The sequence below is a fragment of the Astatotilapia calliptera genome, chromosome 12, assembly GCF_964374335.1.
Source record: "Astatotilapia calliptera chromosome 12, fAstCal68.1, whole genome shotgun sequence".
NCBI lineage: Eukaryota > Metazoa > Chordata > Actinopteri > Cichliformes > Cichlidae > Astatotilapia > Astatotilapia calliptera.
This window is the reverse complement of record NC_137433.1, coordinates 14,916,057-14,937,621: the sequence shown is the minus strand read 5'-3', so window position 1 is coordinate 14,937,621 and position 21,565 is coordinate 14,916,057. Positions and strand designations below refer to the sequence as shown.

General features: G+C 40.7%; 2 protein-coding genes across 4 annotated transcripts in view; both read left to right on the top strand.

Annotated features, from left to right (window-relative positions):
- Positions 1-5,190: 5,190 nt before the first annotated feature.
- On the top strand, positions 5,191-8,421 carry tmem230b (transmembrane protein 230b). The gene is made up of 3 exons (XM_026188730.2): positions 5,191-5,537; positions 7,488-7,610; positions 7,708-8,421. Exons 1-3 carry the CDS (start codon positions 5,442-5,444, stop codon positions 7,846-7,848), a joined length of 360 nt encoding a protein of 119 aa, XP_026044515.1. The 5' UTR covers positions 5,191-5,441; the 3' UTR covers positions 7,849-8,421.
- A 2,473-nt stretch (positions 8,422-10,894) lies between these two features.
- Positions 10,895-21,565, top strand: part of igsf9b (immunoglobulin superfamily, member 9b) — a 28,561-nt gene continuing 17,890 nt past the window's right edge. For 2 of the 3 annotated variants that reach the window (XM_026187345.2, XM_026187340.2), the window contains exons 1-3: positions 12,476-13,075; positions 18,602-18,697; positions 21,017-21,223. In XM_026187345.2, the coding sequence (XP_026043130.2) occupies positions 18,637-18,697; positions 21,017-21,223 (268 nt within the window). In that variant the 5' untranslated portion in view covers positions 12,476-13,075; positions 18,602-18,636. Of the gene's footprint in view, positions 10,941-12,475; positions 13,076-18,601; positions 18,698-21,016; positions 21,224-21,565 lie in introns of those variants that run through there. The other variant, XM_026187344.2, reaches the window with a different exon arrangement.

The window sequence follows — 21,565 nt, the reverse complement described above, 5'->3', positions numbered from 1 at the left end:
TACTCATTTGTTAATGTCTGAGCAGCGAGAGATGATTGTAATTTATAAAGCATTGCCATTTCAGCAGGGATTGTGATTATTCAGTGGCTGTGCATTTTTCCCTTTTTTCAATTAAGCTATGAGGAAGAGATGAGACAGAAACAAGCACACACATACACACATTTAGCTACACATGGATAAACACGGTACATTGATTTTTTTGTTGGGGTGGGGGATTGATTCTTTTCTTCCCACTGTGGACAAATCCAGGTTTAGCCAGTTGGAGTATTTGTTGTTTTTCAAACTGGTTTCAGATATGAAGGCTTTACCTGAGGCTGCTGCCTGTTTTAAGTGAGAGATTTTAAGCCGAAGTAAACATTTGGGCAGTTAAAGTCAGCTTGTGTGTTCAATCAATGATGAGACTTTCAGCTCACAATGCCTCATCTTTTCTTTTTCCTTTTTTTTTTTACCTGCCGGTATATCCGGCGAGCACGTCTACTTCATCTTGCCAAAAGCAAAAATCGCAACCAGACCTCTGAACTCCCCAAGAGTGCATTCAAATCAGCGAAAGGTACGGCGTGACATAAATAGGCATATCTATTTTGCTTGCACAATAAATTGAAAAGCAAAGGTCACAGATGGATTTTCTTTAAAATTGAAAAACAATTTTCACCGCAATTTTAGCAAAAATCACAACATTTAGGCAGATTATGTGTCATTACTGCGTATGCATGACTGTCTGGCGCTGACAAACCACTTTGTAATAAGCATTTAACGCAACAATAGCTTTGTAATTATGTTATGCATTAAAAACTAGCCTGCAAGACACCCGTGCTGTTGATTTGTGTGTATTTGCATCCTGTTAGGCCCTATCGTGCTATCTGCTGGAAAAGTAATTACCTGTCTGTGCCGCCCATGCAGTGAGGTGGGCTGCTGAGTTTGAAAGAAACTGAAATCAATATCTCTGCACTGGAAGACACATTTCCTGTCATGGAGGCAAGAAACCTGACTCTAGCATTCATACTAATGTTGGCATTTACAGTGACATTCGCCTTAATTGCATATCAAGAGATTTTCTCTCCTGTGCTTATGACTTTGACAAAACCAGCTCCAGGATTTCAATCATCGAAGCTGTTAAATGCACACTGCTGACATTACTCTGTGACTAATGTGAAATGCTTGGCATGCAAAGCAGGCAAATTTGAAGATCGAAGCCGCTACTTTGCGTGTCGTGTGTCATGTTCTCGAGGCAACTGTTCTTTTTTTTGTTATAAGCTGAAGGGGGGAAAAAGGGGAGATGGCAATGTGAAATAAAGGTGATAGATTCTGTCATCAGGCTGATGAAGCTCCTTATACCAAGTGTGCTGCAGTAGTCTGCTGTCCTCCCACGCACACAACTAACCTCAGGCTCACACCTGAAATGCAGATTGAAGAGCAAAAAAGGAGGAAAAAAACCCATCAGTGGCTGTGGTCAGAAATACAAGAGTCATCACTGCGTCCTCCTGCAACCATCCTGTGTGACATACAGCACCTGCGATGATGTGAGCAAGGAAGCATCCATCACTTCATTACCGCTTGGCATAAATTTTACATGAGCTCCTAGTGTTCAGCGCCAAGTGACAATTCTGTGATTCACTCAAAGCTGACAGATCCTTTTGTATTTAATTGTGCCCAATCAGTTCCATGAAACCGATACAGTAATGCATTCACAGCCGTCAGAATAAGGCAGTATCTTTCCTCGGTGACGCACAAAAGAAAGTCATTAAAAAGTGATTTTTTAGTGTTATTCTAATTAGGACAATGAAGTGTGGCTGCAGGAATTTTAAATGACTTCGGGGTGTCTGTTTAAAGAAGGCTTTTACTCAATCCACACAAGGAGCATTAAAAAAAGACAGGTTTAAAGCCATGCCTGCTGTTCACTATACTTTGATTGAAATGCTGAAGCTGTCTAGCAGAAGCAAGCCGCTATAGGCACTGCAATGTTAAGTTCAATATTTAACATAGTCACCACCTTCATGACTTGCTTTGTTGTTGTGACAGGTCTTAGAAGTTAACCACATCATTGGGCAAACTCTTAAAAAGTTCAGGAGTTACTAAAGTTTGTACAGTTTATGGCTTTTCAGTAACGTCGTGGTGGCACTGAAGGAAAAGTCAAGGGCTCACAAGAGGCGTTCCTCTTCTCGAGAGATTCCTCCAGATAAGTGAAAACTGCAACCTGGTGGAGGGAAAAAAGGAGAATCAGGGCAAAAACAGCTGGATTAAAGAGATGGGGGTGGGGGTGGGGGGCAATGAATGTTTCTATGGTAATCCAGCTCCTATTTGCTCAAATATTTCAGCCTGGACCAAAAACGGCCCAGACAGTATCATCCTTTAGCCGTACTTTAATGTGATACATATTTCTTTTCATCCAATGTTCAATATTTGAGCAGGCACACACACACGCACACACACACACACACACTCACTCTCACACAAAAGAACAAACCCACAGATCAAAAACATGGAAAGTATATTACATGTCGCAGAACTTATTTTAAATTTTGAAAAGCTTGTTGCTCAGCAGCACCTGTGCACCACCTACATGGCGCATTTGATCATTTCTGAAACCCGGTGGGTTTAAAAGTAATAAGGCAAAGCCACAGGCAGATTGCATGATGCTCAAGTGGTATAATGGTCGAGGCTTTTATTGGGCTCCATTCGTGGTTCTATCTGCAATTGCTGTAATGAAGACAGACCTAATTATCTCAGCAGACAGAACTCCACTATGAACAGGACTCTAATTATGGCCTAAATGCTGTTCTCTTATACTGTTCAGAGTCGTACTCGGGGGGTTATAAGAGAGTTGGCTGTGGCCGTCTTCACACACACACACACACACACACACACACACACACACACACACACACACACACACACACACACACACACACACACCTTGGGGGCTCAGTGTGCTCAGCTGTTCTGATGTGCTTCTGTGCAGGCATCATGGTGTAGTGGCAGGGATTATCTAACATGACAACGCACTCTCTTCCCGTCTTTGACTGGTGACAGCTTACCCAGTCATCTGATTAATTAATTACAACTCCACGTGTCATTAGACCAGAATTCTTATTTATGGTCTCAAACACTTTGGTAAATGGTAAATGGCCTGTATTTATATAGCGCTTTACTAGTCCCTAAGGACCCCAAAGCGCTTTACATATCCAGTCATCCACCCATTCACGCACACATTCACACACTGGTGATGGCAAGCTACATTGTAGCCACAGCCACCAATAGTTTACAAGAAGATCCTATTGAAATTCTAAACCCCCATGGGATGAAAAAAAAAGACAATAGATGAAGTAATGTCTGAACACAAATGTTAGGGGCAGCAGAGTTACTTACAGATAGATTATTCCATCAGTGGTACCATTTGGAGCCCATTTATTTTGAATTTATGAATGTAAAATAACTGCAGATTTATCTGGTCTTGTAGATTGTCTCAAGGCTGCAGAGCAGATAAATTGAATGCCGTGTTTCTAAATTCACACTGAGGGGGAGGCTAAGCGGCTTGTGCAGTGACCTTGATTGTAGCTATTGAACCTCCAAATAAGGAGACCGAACAGATAAGAGCGGCGTTATTTGGCACACAAAGGAAGACAATCCAGTGACGCAGCCGTGGCGTCAGCTGATGAGCAGAGTCAACATGCAATCACAGAGCCCAGTGAGGTATGAGTTAGGAAACTGGAATGAGTGATAAAGCAAAGGGCAAAGTTTGCCCTCAGTAACAGGTATAGTAAAGAACGTCTGCACAATCTGTTATTTCCAAAGGCCGCTTATATGACTCTGCATTCGCCCACTGCAATTTGGAATAGTAATGCAATTTTAAAGTGGTTTCCAGAGGACAGAATACATTTTGCTAAATCCCACTAAAACGAAGATGAAATGCAGGCGGGGTGGATTTGAAAAGATCATTTCTCGCTGAAACTCTGAGAAATCTGTAAATATCAATGACAAACTTAAGACAAGAGAACGCACTGTGCTCTGTGATGTAGAAGAATTTGTGTTGTGTGCAATGGAAAGAAAAGGAAAAAATCCAAATGATTTTAGGGCTTCAATCACCCCCAGAGATCAACATTATGGCCTTAACGATGAGACAGTCAAGGTCACTCAGCATACTAATGATCACCAGAAACTCATCCTCTGCCAAAGTGTAGGCTTACTTTAAAGAGTATTACTGATGCTGCGAGCGATAAGAATATGCATTTGATTTACTGCTCATGATAAAAGAGCTTTATTTATTTATTTATTTGTCATCCTGCAGACATTTAATAACTGACTGTAGAGCCCATGACTCTAGCAAGACCTCCGATGAGTCAGGTAGCATCTCAGTTCCGCCTAAATCTGCATGGCACTTCCGTCTCATACAAGGAGCTAGTATGAAAAACACAAATTAAAATAAAAATACAGTACACAACCACAGAAGCTTTAATTAGTCATTTCAGATGGATTGAGGGTTTTTGCTTATTACATGGTCAGTCACTCACAGACTGGATTATTGATGTGCGTAACCAGGGAGGTGGCAATAAACTGGCAGAGGTGACTTTGTATACAAACACCTGGAGTTCATCCACATCTGAAGCAGACAAAAATGTGCCAATTATCACTTCAGGATTAAGAGACTCGTTAATGTGTCCTTTTTGAAGAGAAGCTGTTGATCTGGTTAATTGTTTTTAGACATCATGTAACTGTCAATTTATTTCCTGTTTTAATGTACATTTATGAAAATAAATACAGGAGATTGTATTTCAGTGATTAAAACGGCCTTCAGAGGGAGTGGGTTAGTCTTAGCTTCTTCTGTTACGTGAAATGGTATCAAAATCTGCAGTCTCGCCAGAAACGTTATCTTCTATAAGCACAGTGTGATTACAAAGACAGAACAGAACATCCCAGGAAATGAACATCCGCACAAAGAGATGAATCTCGACACCGCAGGGTCATGTCTGTGACTCGCAGTGACCCGGTCATTTTAATAAGACTCAACAGCGCCCTCTGGTGGCAGACATGGCGTGGTGCAAATCTTCCTTTTTATTGTAAAACAGTTAATTGCGCTAAAGCACATCTGAAAACTTTTCTTTTTTGTGATTTAGCTTAACGTTATTTTTTCATCTCGCACAGCACATGCAACGTTTAAGTTAAAATTACGCGTTAAATCGAAGTTTCTGGAAGTTAATAATGACGCTTCAGATTGCGCAGGCGCAGAGTGTATACGTACTGAAAACACGGAAGGTCCAACACCATATTCCCAAACAGAGGCTTCTACGCTGTAAACTCTTTATAAAACGTCGTCGGAGCGGCCCTAGAATAAGCCAAGTGCGGTATTGTTTTATTTTGGCAGTTGCGGTTTAAGAGTGATGCCTGTCGAGTAGTTGGGCCTTTTCTGCTTTTCTGCTTCATCTGAAAGCAAACCGCTGAAGAAGATGCCCGCTCGTAATGTTGTGTCCAACGGGATCCCTAACAGCAAAGTTAGGTATTCCAGGTTAGCCACTGACGACGACGGCTACATTGATTTACAGGTAAAACAGAAGGTGTAACGCTAGGATACGTTACCATTGCTTTTATTTTTAGATAATAGACTAAAGTTGGTGCACTGGTTTCGACCACTACAGTATGAATATAAAGGGGTACTGCAGCAATAGATGGCCGCTGTCATTTCCGAGCTAAGGTAGCCCTGTTGACGTCATTGGGGTTGTTGGGGGGGGGGGGGGGGGGGGTCCTGTGATATTAATTCTTATAACCTCTTGATGTTCTCATCAAAGTTTGGTGAATGTTCACAAGAAGTACTGCATAACCAACACTTTTAAAGGACTGTGCAAATGTCTTGAGCCACCCTACTTTGAAGGAGTCAGACTTGGCATTTTTTTAAGTGGTCCTAAGCAATACATAGACTGAAACAAAAAGACTGCGGGCTTATTTGCTTTTGCTGTTTAAAAGTAGAATGGGAGGCAGAGCCTTGCAGTTTCAGGCCCCTCTTCTATGGAACAAGCTCCCAGTTTGGAAGTATTTCTTGTTCTCTCACCTGTGTTACGACCCCCTCTTTTCACTCAGTATGTGTTTAGTACACCACTCTATTCAATCGTGAATTATTATTAATGTCCGGATCTCTTCCACAGTTTATTGTATCTTTTGTCCTGGCTTCCTCCCCTCAATCCCAACCAGTCATAGGAGATGGCTACCCCTCCCTGACCCTGATTCTTTCAACGTTTCTTCCTGTTAATAGGGAGATTTTCCTTCCCATTTTTGCCAAGTGCTTGCTCATAGGGGGTCGTTTAATTGTTGGGGTATTCTCTGTATTATTCTAGGGTCTTTACCTTAAAATATAAAGCCCCTTGAGGCGTCTGTTGCTTTAATTTGACACTATAAGAATTTCACTCTCAGAAAGTTGAGTTGAATCAAACAGTAGTTCTCCAGGCTTTCTGAAGGTCTTTCAAAACCATTCTTTGGAAACTGGCTGCGTTTTTACTCATTTAAGGTCCAGTCCTTGTACCGGAACATTTTGTGAGAAATGTCTTTTTGTTTTTTCAGCTACTTTCAGCTGTGAATAAAGGAAGCATTAAAAATGGCACCTAACTCAGTGTTGTGTCTACACATAACAGGCAACTTAGCATATTTTAAATCTTGTATTTGGGTACTTTGTTATGAGCAGGCTGTCACAAAAAGCACCTAACTTTATGTGTCTTTAGTTGGATCTGTGAAAATGCCAAAGATAACACAGTTTGACAGACACTAAATAGTTTTTTAGGGCCTGCATTTCAGCCAATGGTGTTTGGAATCTTGTCACAATTAAATCATGAACACAGAAAAGTATGATCAGATTTTGATCCACTGTGCGATGCCCTCTAGTAGGGGTAGGTGACAGCTTCAAAATTACCAGCACAATATTGCAAGAACATTTACTGTAATGTAAATGCATGCTTTTGCTACACTAGTGATATTGCATTTTGACATTTTTATATCATGTAAAAAATTATAGACGTATTATTGAAGACAACACGATATGGTACAGCCCTACCTTCTGGAAATCGTTGGCAACAGCTTCATTTTTCAGTCGGGCAGAGATCCCAAACACACTGCCAGTGCAGTCAAAGCATACCTGGATAAAAACACACACAATAGAACACTGTCAGTCATGGATTGGCCTCCTCAGAGAAGGAAAATAAACATTATTGAAGCAGTGTGGGATATACTGTATTTCCATGTGTTTTTGAATCTGTCAATAAATTGCTGCACCTATTTGCCATTTTCCTAGCAAAATACTAAAAGAAAAATTAGGGTTAGCTTGAGATGTTTGCACAGTACTATACATCCATGTTTTTATGAGAATAGGGCAATTTATTTAAAGCTGATTCGATGGAAAACATCTCTCTAGTCTGATGATTTTGACACAGAAGAGGAAAAACGGACACTTCCAAGAAACCTTGTGTTTCACAGAAATGTGTTTGAAATGAAATATTTCCCCTCTACAGTTCAAGAAGAGCCCACCCAAGGTCCCATATAAAGCCATCGCACTAGCCACGATCCTTTTCCTAATCGGCTCGCTGTTGATCATCATCGGTGCTCTTCTCTTGGCTGGCTACTTTGGCGTCACTGTAAGTAATTTTCTAGGTCACACTTTTTCTTGTTACATCCTTTTACTGGCCATACAATGTCATCATGTTAAGAGAATAAATGTTTTCTTTCTTTTAGCACACAGACCGGACCGTGCCTGTCCTCATCATCGGGATCCTTGTCTTCCTGCCTGGATTTTACCACCTACGGATAGCTTACTATGCATCAAAGGGCTACCCGGGGTACTCTTATGATGACATCCCAGACTTTGATGACTGACCATTGCTAAAGCCCCAGTCCTGCTGTGCTTACATGTAGTGAATTTAAGGTCGTGATATATTTAAAGAAAATGAGATCCCTTTTTTTGTTTTTCATAATTGTTTTTAAATTACAATATTGTTCCTATAGATTTTTCTACCTAGGTTCTTAATGCCAGGTTGCTAATAGCAACTGTTTTTTTTAATCTTTGTATTTGTTTTATAGCTTGATAAATGAATAAAAAAGATTTGTATTATTTCTTTTGATTTATATAAAACCATTTCAGTTTGTTTATAGAATATTTTACCTTATGTAGTACAACCAATGTGGCCACATATAGTGAGTCTTTTAACTGCTTCACTACAACCAGTTTTTATTTTGTGTATTCTTTAGGTAGATCCATCAGTTCAGTGGCAGAGAGAATAAATAATTTAAAACTAAAGTAGCTGCAACCAACATAACAAATACCTGGTATACCTATTATATACACAATATCACCTCTGTGGCATAATAATGATATTTAATAAAAGGCTAGCGTTGTGTCTTCACATCCCGTGTAGTGAAGATTGCCTCGCCCTAGTTAATGCTTCCTCACTGCTCTGAGTTGTTCTTTCCCCGAGGATTTTGTGTGATTAATTCCAATCCTTCGATCTCCATATGGTGCACCTGGCCTGTGAGAGTAAACACTGTCAAACAGTACACAAGCAATTAAGGCCTGACATTCTGCTGACATTTGCCCCTCTAATCTGCGCCATCAACTCATCACTCAGCATAATTTGAAAGTGTGCTGGTGAAAGCCAAGACTGCCACCTCGATTCCTCCACCCCCCCCCTCCCCCCAGATAATGTCATATGTAAAACACATTGCTAGTAAAGGTTGGACGTCTATATAATCCTTTCAGAAGCCTAGTAACCCGCTGTTTGCCAAAGGGATAATTCGAGGGTAGCTGCTTGTGTTCTCGTTGTTTCTCTTTCCTTGCTATCGAATGAGCCCACCCAACTGTACACTGATCACAAACTGCCGGGCCTTAGATCAGATTATGCACTTTAAATCAGCTCAGATTCTTTGTTTTTTAAGTGCTTCCTGTGGTTCCAGGAGGCATTCGCACACAAAACGTCTTACAGAGGACTGAGATTTACTGTGTTTGTCCCGGAAACAAACATTTTTTATACTCTCAATGCTTTCTATCATATTGTTTTTTATGCTCTCTGAGGTGAGTCTTTTAAAATTACTGCTTTTACGTGAAACCCGTCAAACCTAGTATGGTGATATCATAAGTTGAGCGTTATGAGACAATAGAGTTGTTGAGCAGACACATAATAACAGACACAAAGTAAGTGTACAGTAATATTGCAGGGATATTCAGTAATTTTAACTGTTTATATGGACAGATGAGTCCGTGTTACTCTTGAGTCTTGTCAAAGCAACATCACTGCAAAATAGTAATAAAAAGCTAAGTTTTCTCAACTATATTGGCTTGTTGATTTTTACTCAGAATCATTACACAAGTGTTTAACTGGGTCAGGTGTACTGTCTGGCCCAGCTGATCCACTGTTGCATCACCCAAAAACAAGGACCTGGCATTAACCTTTATTACTGAAAGGTGATTTCAGTGACTTTAAGTTTAACATGGTTGTTAATGCCAGACAGCCTTGTCTGAGTATTTCAGAAGCTGCTGATCGGCTAGGAATTTTCCCACACAGCCATCTCTAAGGTTTATAGAGGATAATCATAAAAAGATCAATTATTTAGTGAGCAGCAGTTCTCTGTGTGAAAATCCCTTGTTGATGCCAGGAGGCAGAGATGAATGGCCAGACACTAGCTCAATCAACTGCTCTTTACAAGCATGTGATACAGAAGAGCACATCTGAATACTTTACACAGTGAACCTAGAAGCAATTGGGCTGTAGAAAAGACCACAACAGGAGTCACTCCTGTCAGGGTAGAACAGGAAGCTGGGCTACAATTCCTGGCACACTTTGGGGCCCTTAGTACAAACTCAGCATTATTTAAATGCCACAGCCTAACTTAGTATTGCTGCTGATCATGTCTATCCCTTTTTGAGCGCAGTGTATTGTCTGATGGCTGCTTGCAGCAGAATAACGTACCACGTCATAAAGCTCAGATCATCCCAAACTGGTTTCTTGGACATGACAATGAGTTCATTGTACACAAATGACCTCCACAGTCAGCAGTTCTCAATCCATTAGGGCTCCTTTGGGATATGGTAGAACAGGACTTTCGCATCATGAGTGCAGTCGTCTGCAGGAATTGTGTGACGTTATCATGTTAATGTGGACCAAAATCTCTGAGGAACCGTTTTGAATGTTGAATCTATTCCTTCAAGAATTAAGACAGTACTGAAAGTAGCCAAAAGTGATTTCCAATGTTCCTATGTGTTTTTTAATGTCTAAAACGTTTACTTATATTATTTAAAAATGTAGTGAACAGAATTTATGAAGGGGTTTTATATAAAATAAGGAAATGACCTGTTTTGCAGGCATCTTTTGCTTTTTTTTTTCTGCTTTACATCTCTGCCTTCTGGCATCATTTATTGCAATTTCTTCTCTCCTTTTAGTCTGATCTCTTATAAAAATAATATTAATGACAATCAGAGTTTTTCATTCATAAAAATGACATATAACGATTATAATCCAACAAGTCATTTTTAGCAGTTTAAATTCTGCAATCATATTTTGGCAGACAATGGTACTAAAATGGTGTGCCTAATAAAGTGACTGGTGAGTGGATGAACCCAGGAACAGTACAGAAGTGATTTTGGTAAATTAGATAAGCTCGTCCGTCTGACCAAACTGATCCACTGTAGCATTACTATTAACCAAGGACACACTAAATACTATACTATAAACTATACATATATAATACATGAACGTACATGCAGTAGATTCTATATTTGGACACAATCATAAACCTTAGACGGTTAATACAGCCATCCGGTGACACCACGTGATCTGGCACTGGATTGGCTATTTTAAAAAGTAATATAAAGCATACCCAATAATCTTTAACCAGCTGCAGTCACTGTCAGTCACACAGCAGGTTTGAGTATTCGGCTCATTTTAGGAGGCAGGATCACAGGAAGCGTTTTTGAGGTAAGATAATTTGGCAGGAAACTTACTCAAAGCCTTCACTCGAAACTTAAAAGAAGCAACAGTCGTCTCATACTTAAATAGAAACGTTTTAGCCTTTTCTTTTAGCAAGAAAAATCAAAATAAATAGTTTTAAGAACACTAAATGACTTTGTGGTTCATTAGCCGGACTAAAGCGCAGCAAACTGTTTAGCTAATGCTAAGTTGGTTTAACTGTAGATACAGATCTTGTTCCCTGCTAATACACCTTTTATTTTATTTTACACACTGTAGTTTTGAGGGTTTTTTTTTTAGTGTGTTGCCTTTTAGGAAAATTAATGTGAGATTTATGGTGAAAATAATAACTGGTTCTTGCTACTATGACGTTTAGCGGAAAGCTAATTCGTGTTCTTTATTGGAGGTTAAATTAGCATTTTTAAAAAAGAAATGTATGTTTATCGATTTCTAAAACATAGTTTTTACTGGCATTCAGATTATCAAACGATTGCAGCTTTTTTTTTTAAATCCCACTGTTAAGAAATTTCTTTCTGGTAAAAAAAAAAAAAAGTCAGCAGGCTTGTAACAAGCTATTATAAGATGGCTATAAATTATGTGTAACACTGATAAATTTTAGGTGATCTTACTAAAAAGGTTAGGTTAGTGTGCTTGTATTATAAAGAAATCACAGCTAATCCCGAACATGAAATGGTGAATATTGTTACAAACATGTCCGTTTAGGTTAGTTTTGCAGATAGTTGGAGCTACTTCCTCGCAGCATGTTTTTTTAATGTTAAGTGATTTAACAGCCGACTAAAATGTGTCTTTAAGGTTTGCGTTTGCCTTTTGTTAAGACCATCACCCGTTTTTCCCACGGAAAGGCGCTTTTGTCTGGGGCGCTAAAGGACCAATTTCATAAACTAACACAGACACAGGCAGTAAAGTGACGGAAGTGTATTATTTCACCTTCAAAATTAAAGATACGTTAAGCGATAGCCTCCTAAACTGGAGTTAAACACTTCTATTATTACTTGATCCGGTATGCCTTTGTAGGAACTGTTTAGTGCTGGCATTATTGTTGTTGTTGTTATTTATAGATTTGTAATTGATTGTAGCTGTGAATAGTAGGTCAAAACTGCTAATACCTTATGAATCATGTTCAATGTTTTTCACGCATTCATTGAGCTGGCTTGTTAAATGCTAGATTTGTTATAAGTGTAAACATAAACAGTATAAAATACTGTTTTACAGACGCTGAGTGTGACAGGGAAACACATGCACAGTAGTGCTTGGATGCTGAAAAGAAAGAAACTCAATGGACTTAAGCATTTTGGCATTTACACAGTGACATTAGCAAGTTGACATCTTTTATCTTTAAATTCCTGTTCTGATTGTTTTTTTTCGTTATCAATTAAAAAAAAAAAAAATTAAAACGTAAAAGATTTAATTTGAAAGTTCTACCAGGAAGCTTCATCGTTGTGCTCTGTGTGAGTTGACAGCCGTTCAAACGTCGCTGTGGTGGGAGGAGGAGGGAACGATAATAACGGGAGGACGGCCACCGCGGGGAGAGTATCAACAGCAGGGCTCAAACTAAACGTGTAGTATGCTCTCTTTCTGATGGATCTTGCACCTGTTTGAGGATCAATGTGCTCCAAATCGACCGAGAGCCTTTCAACTTCTTTCTGAACTCTGTTATAAACTCTCCCGCACGATTAAAGGCACTTTGAGGGAGTTTGGACTGAGAAGATTGCGCACATTTAAAAAGAAAAAGAAAGCCAGTGCTTGGAGTGTTTAAATGGACTTTAAATGGACTGATGTCGGAGTCATGAGGGTGGCATGGGTTAATGGATTTTATTGAAGCTGCGAAGAGTTTTTTTTAGAAAGTCTGAGCACCATGGATGTCGAGGAATAACAAGACTTTCTTTTGATCCACGCTCGGACTGAAAGAGGGAAAAAAAATGTGACCACCTGCCTTCTTCTCCCAGCACCTTCTTATTTTTCTTTTAAGTCGTGTATGTGTGTGTGCGTTTGTGGTGTTTGATCTCTCTGAAGAGAAAGGAATAGACGGATAAACTGGGTCTGTAGTAGGAGTCTAAAAGAAGAGCATCAATGGACTGAAACACTGCACTTTCTGCTTCAAGTGAAAAGTGCCTCAAGCAAAGGTAAGGAGCTGGGCGGGCAGAGCTAAAACATCCTCCGCAGGCTAGTCAACACCAAACATCCTGTAGAAGTTTCTTTGTACTAAATCAGCACAGCTTGAATAAGAATATCTGTGAGATTTCTGTCGTCTTAAGGCCATATAACAGGAGCCTTTTGGTTGGTGTTTAAAGTACTCCATTTGGTTCCTTTTGTTATGATTATTGTAAAAAAATTTTAAACTAGTAATTTTGCCATGGTTAATGCCTAGTTTCCAGTTAAAAAATACTTTTGCGATAACACTGTGCACAGAGTCATCTTTGTGCAGGATTTGTTTATGTTTTGGGTAGCACATGCAGCACTTGTAATCCCCGAATGAGTGTTTCCTTCATGTTAAAGCATTATGAATAGGTTTCACACGTTGTAATGACCCTTAAATCAGCACTGTTCCAGTCAAAATACGTTTTTTTGGTTTGTTCTTTATTTAGGCCCCCTCGTCTTAGGTGGCATCGGCGCTTCTGAGTCAAACAAAAGGTGTACCTGTTTTGTTTCATATAGCAAGATGGGTGTTGACATAAAGGGCTGTGCATCAAAATTTACTGTAGGGTGCAGCAGTACAGTGGCTTATGGCTTGGTGTTTGCCGTTTTATTTTTGGACTAGTTTATCAGGGTGATGCATGTTATGGGACAGAACCTAGTAGTTCTGTCTAAAGAACCTCGTCGTTTTGTGCTAAAGAGTGCAGCAGCCCTGTGCTTTATACATAATATACAGTGTGTGCTTTGTTGTTTCCCTTCCTTTGTTTTTGTTGTGCTTGCTGATTGGTAAAAAGGGAGGTGCATAGGGGTACAGATCACTACTGATGCCTTGTAGTCCCCTCTGTTAGAAAATCACTTTAAAGATTATGCTTGCTTTCAAATTGGAAAGAAATATATGTGCTATTTCCCCCCAAAAAGCACACTACTCTACACTACTCTGCTATTTTCACATGCACTAGTGTTTGCAACAGCGAGGTTTTTTTTGTTTTGTTTTTAAATTGCTTTTGCATTATTTACACTGAGGGAGCACTAAAAGCAGTTTTGCATTTTACTGCTAGAATCCTTAAAGTCTATGTTCAGCAGTCTCAGCTTAACAAAGTCTGTGTGTGTCAGATCCCAGCCCGGGTGTCATTTTACACACGGATATCCCCCCATAATTCAGCAAGCCTTGACATTTTACTGGAATATTGCATTGTTCAAAACACTATGTGGCAAACTGTCCCCTGTAGGCAGATTGTCAGGCTGCAGGAAATTGATTGCACCGAGGAGCAAATTATTCATGAGTCGAAAGTGGTTACTGAAAATGATTCTGTTATTGTGTGTAAGATGGAGCGTCTGCTCCTCCATGGTGAATTTAAGCCTGTGACAGTACTGAGGGATATACAGGAAAGTACATGTAGTAAAGCATAAAGATTAAAGAGAGGGTCTAATAAACTATTTCAAGCTTTGCAGTGTTTCATATTTGGATGCTGTTGCATGTAATAGATCTCAATTTTGACAGCTTTTCCTCTAAGCAGAGAAATGAGCAGCATGCCATTAACATACTGAAAAAGGCCAGTTCTGTGGACGTCCTTTGAGTCTCATTGATCTCCAAGTTAGGCGTGTGCTTCATGGCTGGACCCCAGAGTTTGTGACCTTTGCTTTTAGACCATTGGTTTCTTTCACTGTCTTGTTTTGAAAGAAACTTTATGGGACTGACCTGGTCCTGAAAGTTTGTTGGGGGGCAGGGAGACTTACAAGAGTGATGTTAGATGCCTTGCTTTACTCAGCACTTACCGTTCCCCTGGGATGTCTGAGTGAGTATTATCCTAGGATAAAACAAAACATGAAATTAAACCACTCATGCATGAAGCAGTAATCTGCAGCAGTATTTGGCTGCTGAAAAAGTGCAGAGTAAAGGTAATACTGTTTTGATGTGCGACTGAAAACGTTCAACCACGGCAAGCAAAGTTTTTCCTGGCTCGGAACGGACCTTTGGGAGAAGAGTAAGCATGTAAGCACGAATGAGCTTGTGTTACCTTATTTGACAGAAATCTAAGAATTTTCTTGGTATTTTCCAGCGTTTGATAAACACAGATGTCCTTGTTTAGCAAAGGAAACCCTTATTTAAACAAAGTAGTGAAAAAAAATATTACAGTGTTGGGAGTGGGGGTTTCCTTTGGATTTGGATAAAACTTGTGGATAAAAACAACAAAAAGCTCCCTGTGCAGGAAAAACCCTGGTTCAGTTATCAGTGTTGTTGTGCTAGGTGTTAGGTTACTAACGATTACTATGTTAATCCATATAAACTAGGCTTTCCCCGAGAGCACAGGACTCTACTCTCGTGCCCAATGTGTGCTAAGCTCATTTCCTTTAGTTAAAGTTAATGTCAATACCATTTCTGAGCTTGGTTACAGTGCCAGGGACAAAATCCATGAATCGATCGCTACGCCGTGCGTGCTTGTCCAACCAGTCTGCTTTGGATTACTGATTTTTCAAACCCATTCCTGCGTTAATGATGGTTCACATCTTTGTTCTGGATGGCTGCGTGTTATTTTTACATCTGTATCAGAGTCTTGTGCGTACCTGTTAAAGTTTCTACTTGAGCAACACTTGTAGTTCCTGCTACAGGCTGGTTTGTGCTGATGCCACGACCTGTCAGGATTAACAAGGATTACTAAGAGAGTAATGCTGCTGCTTATCAGGCCTGTATCTGTCACTGGCATCACTGATGGATCTGCTTAGGTACCGGTGGATAACGCTCTCACACCCATTAGGTCAGGAGTTCACTTTTTGTGACAAGTTTTAACACGAGCGTCACAGAAAACATCAGAGAATATGATAATTTACTCGTCATTTATAGGCCGAAAAAAGACAGCTGAAAAGATCACTTCATTACTCATGGTTACTCCTGCATGTTTAAAAGTGCACCTTTCTTTTTGTGCATTATTCAGCTCATGTCTGAATAACATAATAGTGTGACACAGATGACAGCCATTGGAAGAGCTCACGCCCACCAGCTGTTACAGTTGACAGGTTGACATCAGCTTGCATTTACTGTTGATGTCATGTCAGATTTCAGACATGTTCGTTCATCCGTGAGAAATGGCACCCTTTTAATGCTTCTTATATTATTAAATATGAATTTGGAGGGTGTGAGGGTCTTTGATTTTACTTTTTGAGTCAAGTACCGGCACTGTAGTTGTTACTACAGGTTTTGCAAAATTTTGAAAGTTAGTGGAGATCAGAAAGACCTTGAGCAAAACCCCTCAAATAAACCCCAGGTTACCTGGGTTTGTCAAAGCATCACGCGCCTACTTTTTCTCCACCAGAAGAAATTATAGAATCCCAGACGGCAGACTTGTGTGACTTGGCTTACCAGTGATTGATCACTGAACAGCTAGATGACAGACTGTCCTTGATTTGCCTCACGAATTTGATCTCTAATTCAATTACACTATTAACACTCAAAGCAGCAGGGCGGGATTAGACTGGGTGTTACAAATGGCCTGTCCAGAAGGCTAAGTCATGACTAGATCCAAAGCAATCTGTGTCAGTGAAATCCAGCATACACGCATACACGTTACAGAGCCGACAGTCTTATGCTGAAGCTTGGTTTTTTTATTTTTATTCTTGTTTTGTCTTCTCTGTTTTCTTTTTCTAAACACACAAAGGTTGTATTTTTCTTTAGTCAAGCTGGCTTTTCATCCCCCGAGAGGTCACTACTCTCATGATGAGTTAGCGTGTAAGACGTTTTACATGCAAGTATACTAATGTCTGTGCTTTTACTGTAGAACAGGAGCTGTTTTCTTCACACGTTAGTTATATACGTGAATCATGGTTGCTTAAAGGTAGTAATTGGCTTAGTCCAATGAGATAAATAGAAAAAGTTCCTGTGGTTAAATGTTTAGTGGCTTGTTTCAGTTTAAGTGTACTCATTTTAACATCTGGGCTCCCTTTGAAGCCCTCTCTGTTCACATGCCAATTAAATGGCCTTCCTCTGCTCCACTGCCTGAGGAAATAATCTGGTGTCCTCCTGCACCTGCAGACAAAGCCCCCACCCATCTGCCCCACAGGCTTCCCCTGTATGTGGTTGTTTCCACATGAAAGTCCTATATCCCGGTCTAGGAGCACATGCAAGTTAGGACGTATTTATTAGTTTTTTATTTTGTCAAAGTAACTGTGGAGCTGGTAGATAAGACAGTCGAGTGGTGCACAAACACTTCCCACATTTGTTGGCTGTCAGAAGTGACACAAAAAGAACAAAATCAGTGTCTTTATTTCTTTAATCCATTGTAAGAGTGCTGTTTATCCGTCACCCCTACTGACCAGCATTATTCCCACAGTCAGAGTAATCCGCCCTTATTTTTAGTGCACTGAAATTATTTTGTCATCCAAAAACTAATGACTATTTCCCAGACTTGCCCCTGACCACCCTCCTCTTCTTTGCTTGTGCAACCACATTCTTGCCTCTCTGTTTGCTTTAGAAAGGTGCAGCATAAAAGTTATTACTACTACCGCATCTCTCCCCCGGCTCAGCAGAAACGTTGTTGTTGTTGGTCAAGTGCGAGGAGATAAAAGCATCTTTGTGCTGTTCTATTCTGGGCTGTTTGTTTGCTCATGTGCCGCCAAGAGACTAAAGGTCTCAGTCAAATGAGTCAGACGCCCTGTGTTTCTGCAGTGATTCTCTGGTTGTAGCAGCGGCCAATATCCAACACCTCGCTGCTTTCTAAAAATACTCTCCGCCTTATATTACCTAAATGAACTTAAAGTAATAAGCTGGTATTAGGAGTACTGAATGACTTAAGGGAAGTGTGCGAAGGCTTCCGTTATGTTTGAAGGTCAGCAACTTAAACTTGTGCCTGCAATCCAATTTGAAGTAGAGGGCCTTGTGGTTCGCTCCAGCTGTTCTCTTTGTTCACTGGGAAGGAGGTCGGCAAGTCGTGAAAAAGTCCGGTCTGTGAGGCTTGTGAAAATGAAACAGTGTTAACAATATAACATCTGGAGCTGGGCGGTGCACCTTTCAATATTGCTCGTCTAACCTGTCAATTGCTGTTGGCCTATTTAGCATTTGACGAGACCTTCTGGATGAGCTGGACCAATCACAAGGACCAGGTTAATCTGTACGTACACCTAGAGTCTTGTAAAGTCCTTCTCTGTGGCCACACATAAACACACACATACACACACTTTGGCCTGTGCAATAAAACATCTACAAGATTCAGACTCCAAGCAATTGCCCTGTCTATTTGTAGCACTTGTTGAAGTAGCTTATTTACCTTAATCCAACCACAGCGCACACGTACAATTTTCCCCAGGACGATGTGTTTTGAAAGAATATGGTTATTTATAAACCAAGAAGCATCTGGAATGCAGTGCAGTTGTTGGCTAATGAGTTGATGTTAACTCGAGGGGTGGGGGGATTACATTTATCTGAGGGGGGATGTGAGGGATGTACTTGTGCAGCGGGGGGATCTGTGAACAGTACAGCAGTATTCTGATGAGGAGTAATCGGTATGTGTGGTCTTCCTTTTCAGGTTGGGAGATGTGTGAAGGAGTGTGACGGACGGCCATGGGACTGGAGAGACAGTGGCTTCAGGCTGTCACCACTGCTGTAGCCATTTGTCTGCTAAGTAAGTATGCCAATGCAAATACTGAGCCATTGCATATATTAACAGTGCATTTGTGTATTTTATTTCTCCTTGTTGAGCTTTCAGAGATTTTTTTGCCTTTGGATTTCTTAGAATAACCCCCCAATACACCTGAACTGTCGTGTCATGAATTGAGCAATTTTTCAGCACACACACAGGAAAAGCAAACAATTGTAGATCTTTTTTCTGCTAACGTGATAAAACTGATTCCAAAATATGAGGCCCGATTATGCAACAATGACATTGAAACATTATTTAACATGTCCACATAGGGCTTATGTAGTATTACTGTACAGATTAACAGTGATAACAGTCTTCTTTATTGGATCACGCTTCTTCATCGTGCTTCACCGTTTTGCTCCTTATCGCCAATCTTTAGCGACTGAAATCTCTTTCACGACACTCTTAATAACACTTTTACCTTCAACTTTAAATTTCAGCTTCAATTTTAATTTGTTGAAAGTGGTAAAATGTTTGAATATTTACTCTGTGGCAGGGCAATGGAAATAACAGCTGGTTGTCAGAGAAAATGAGATTGGAGAGGTGATCATAAGATGTTTAAATATGCATATGCTGCACATTGCTTTGGACAGTTGTGTCCTGTCTTGGAACAAATGTAACTTTTCCTAACATTTGCTAATGTGAAGCTTAGTTTGATAATACATTTTCAGTCAATACTGCCTCCTTTGTTAAAAAATAGGCCACTTTATGTTAACTTCTTCATTCAGACCCACCCACAACACTGATGGATTGAGTCTTGGCATGTGTACGTACAGGGCTTGTTGCACACGAGGTACTGAAGTGAAGTGTTGCCACACTTTTGTCTTGTAGTAAGAGGAGTGCATGTCTGTGTGTGGTTCACAATACTACAGCAAGTAGTAGCTATCACTGCCCTTTGCTCTCAGGCTCAGAGAGAGAGCTTGTATGTATTTATTGAATGTATTTATTGAAGTGTAGACCATTTACCAAACACTTTTTTTGCGAGCTGAGTAATGGACAGAAGCGATATGCAAAGGCATAATCTTCCTGAGTTCAGGTTGATGCTGAAAGTGATACTTAAATGTTACTCAGTCTGATCTTGTGAGATTGCTGCTGTGGCTTATATGGGAAGCGACCAGGGTGCACACTCAAACATAAAGCTGATACATTCATATGCCAGCAGATTAATGGAAAGGAGTGCTTGTCTGAAAGGGGATTAAGCCAACCAGTTGTTTTGCTCCATTTTGCAGTTTGTTTACATATTTTCACCAAAGTTGTTGCCAAATCTTTTACCTGCACTAACAAAGCTCGGATGCTTTGCAAAGCAGCTGGCATATGCTCCTGTTTTGTTTCTGCACGCAGTTTGAATGACACCATGATGACTATGGCACTGATCCAATTCCCTTGTGCTAGAGAGAGTGAAGAGGAGGGGTTACAGCTCAGACATGAGTGGACGAGAGAGAATGGGGACAAAATCCAACTTAAATAATATCTCTGGGTGTGGATTTAGATCAATCCTGGATTTATGCTACCCCCCAACCCTCAGCACGCTTCTGTGTGTGCGTGCTTGTGTTTGCAAGGGGGAGTGATGGTGGTGGGATTGATTGTGCTGGCCCATAGACCATGTGTGGACCCCAGGGGGTAGTGGGAGGTCGACTGGAGCAGCCACAGAGCGTCCTGCTGCCCTGCATCAGAGTATCGCCACCAACCCCCACCCTCTGAGATTAAAGTAATCACCAGGCCAGATGAGTAGCAGAGCAAACACTGGCACCCAGTCGCTCACACACCCACATGAGCACATGGCAGCAAAGGGAGATGGGATAGAGACAGGAGAGACTGCTCCAGGTGTCACTAATGGGATTGCTTTGTGTTTGCAGGCTTTGCAGCAATACGATCTTGTCACCAAATGGCACATGGATGTTTTACATGCCCTCAGATGGCCCGGCTTTTAACAGTCTGGGAAAGTCATATGCAATGTCCACTTCAGAAGAGCATTCATGACACTGTTATGACTCTTTCCACCAGGTTTTCTCTGTCAGGGCCTCTCGCTGCCTGTGTGGTCACAAACTCTTGTCTTCTCGTCCCTCAAGTTCCCCTCAACTTCTTATCATAGCAAACAATTTTCACAGAAACCAATGACCAGAAGATTTCAAGGAATGTTAATTTAGCTACTTTGGTAGCCATTACTCACTTCAACAGGCCTTGAGCTGCATGATTTATGTGTTTACTCAGATGTGCGCTGTTTTATGGACTTTGCACTGTCAGAAAATGTCTGCAGGGAAACGAGTGCTTTATCCCGCTGATATGCTGTTGTCTTTACAGGTGTGTCTCAAGGTGCAGCATCGTTGGTTCGTGCCCGAGAGGGGAGCTCCGCAGAGTTAAGCTGTAGCCTTGCTCCTACATCCAGTGAAGCCACCACCCCAAGCCTCTTTCCACTACATGTGGTGGAGTGGGTGCGCCTTGGTTACAGCGTTCCTGTCCTCATCAAATTTGGAGTGTATGCTCCTCGTGTTCATCCCAACTACAAGGGTAAGCTTTATTCGGATCTGCTCAGTCATGCACTCCTTTCAGGAAACTGATGAAAGACTTATTACTTGGTTGACAGCGCAACCCCCTGAAGTAGAGGTAGATTCCCTTGAAGACCTCACGTCGTGTAAATCTTTCTTCGCCTGCTTTTTGTGGTTCCACTCCCATAAGTGAGCTTTAAAAGCAAGTAGGAAATAGAGAAAAAGCCAACAACGTAAAAGTCTCTGATCAGCGGACAGATTGCTCAGGTCGTGTTTCAGAAGACTTTTTTTGTGAGGGGAGGGGATAAAACTTCCTTAGCTCATTTGTCTTGTGTGGGCAAAGATAGACATAAGGAGGTTACAG

Coding starts and splice junctions, on each gene's coding strand:
- tmem230b (XM_026188730.2), top strand. CDS start 5,442: ATGCCCGCTCGTAATGTTGTGTCCAACGGGATCCCTAACAGCAAAGTT. Junction 5,538..7,487: donor ACGGCTACATTGATTTACAG/GTAAAACAGAAG, acceptor TCCCCTCTACAG/TTCAAGAAGAGCCCACCCAA. Junction 7,611..7,707: donor CTGGCTACTTTGGCGTCACT/GTAAGTAATTTT, acceptor TCTTTCTTTTAG/CACACAGACCGGACCGTGCC.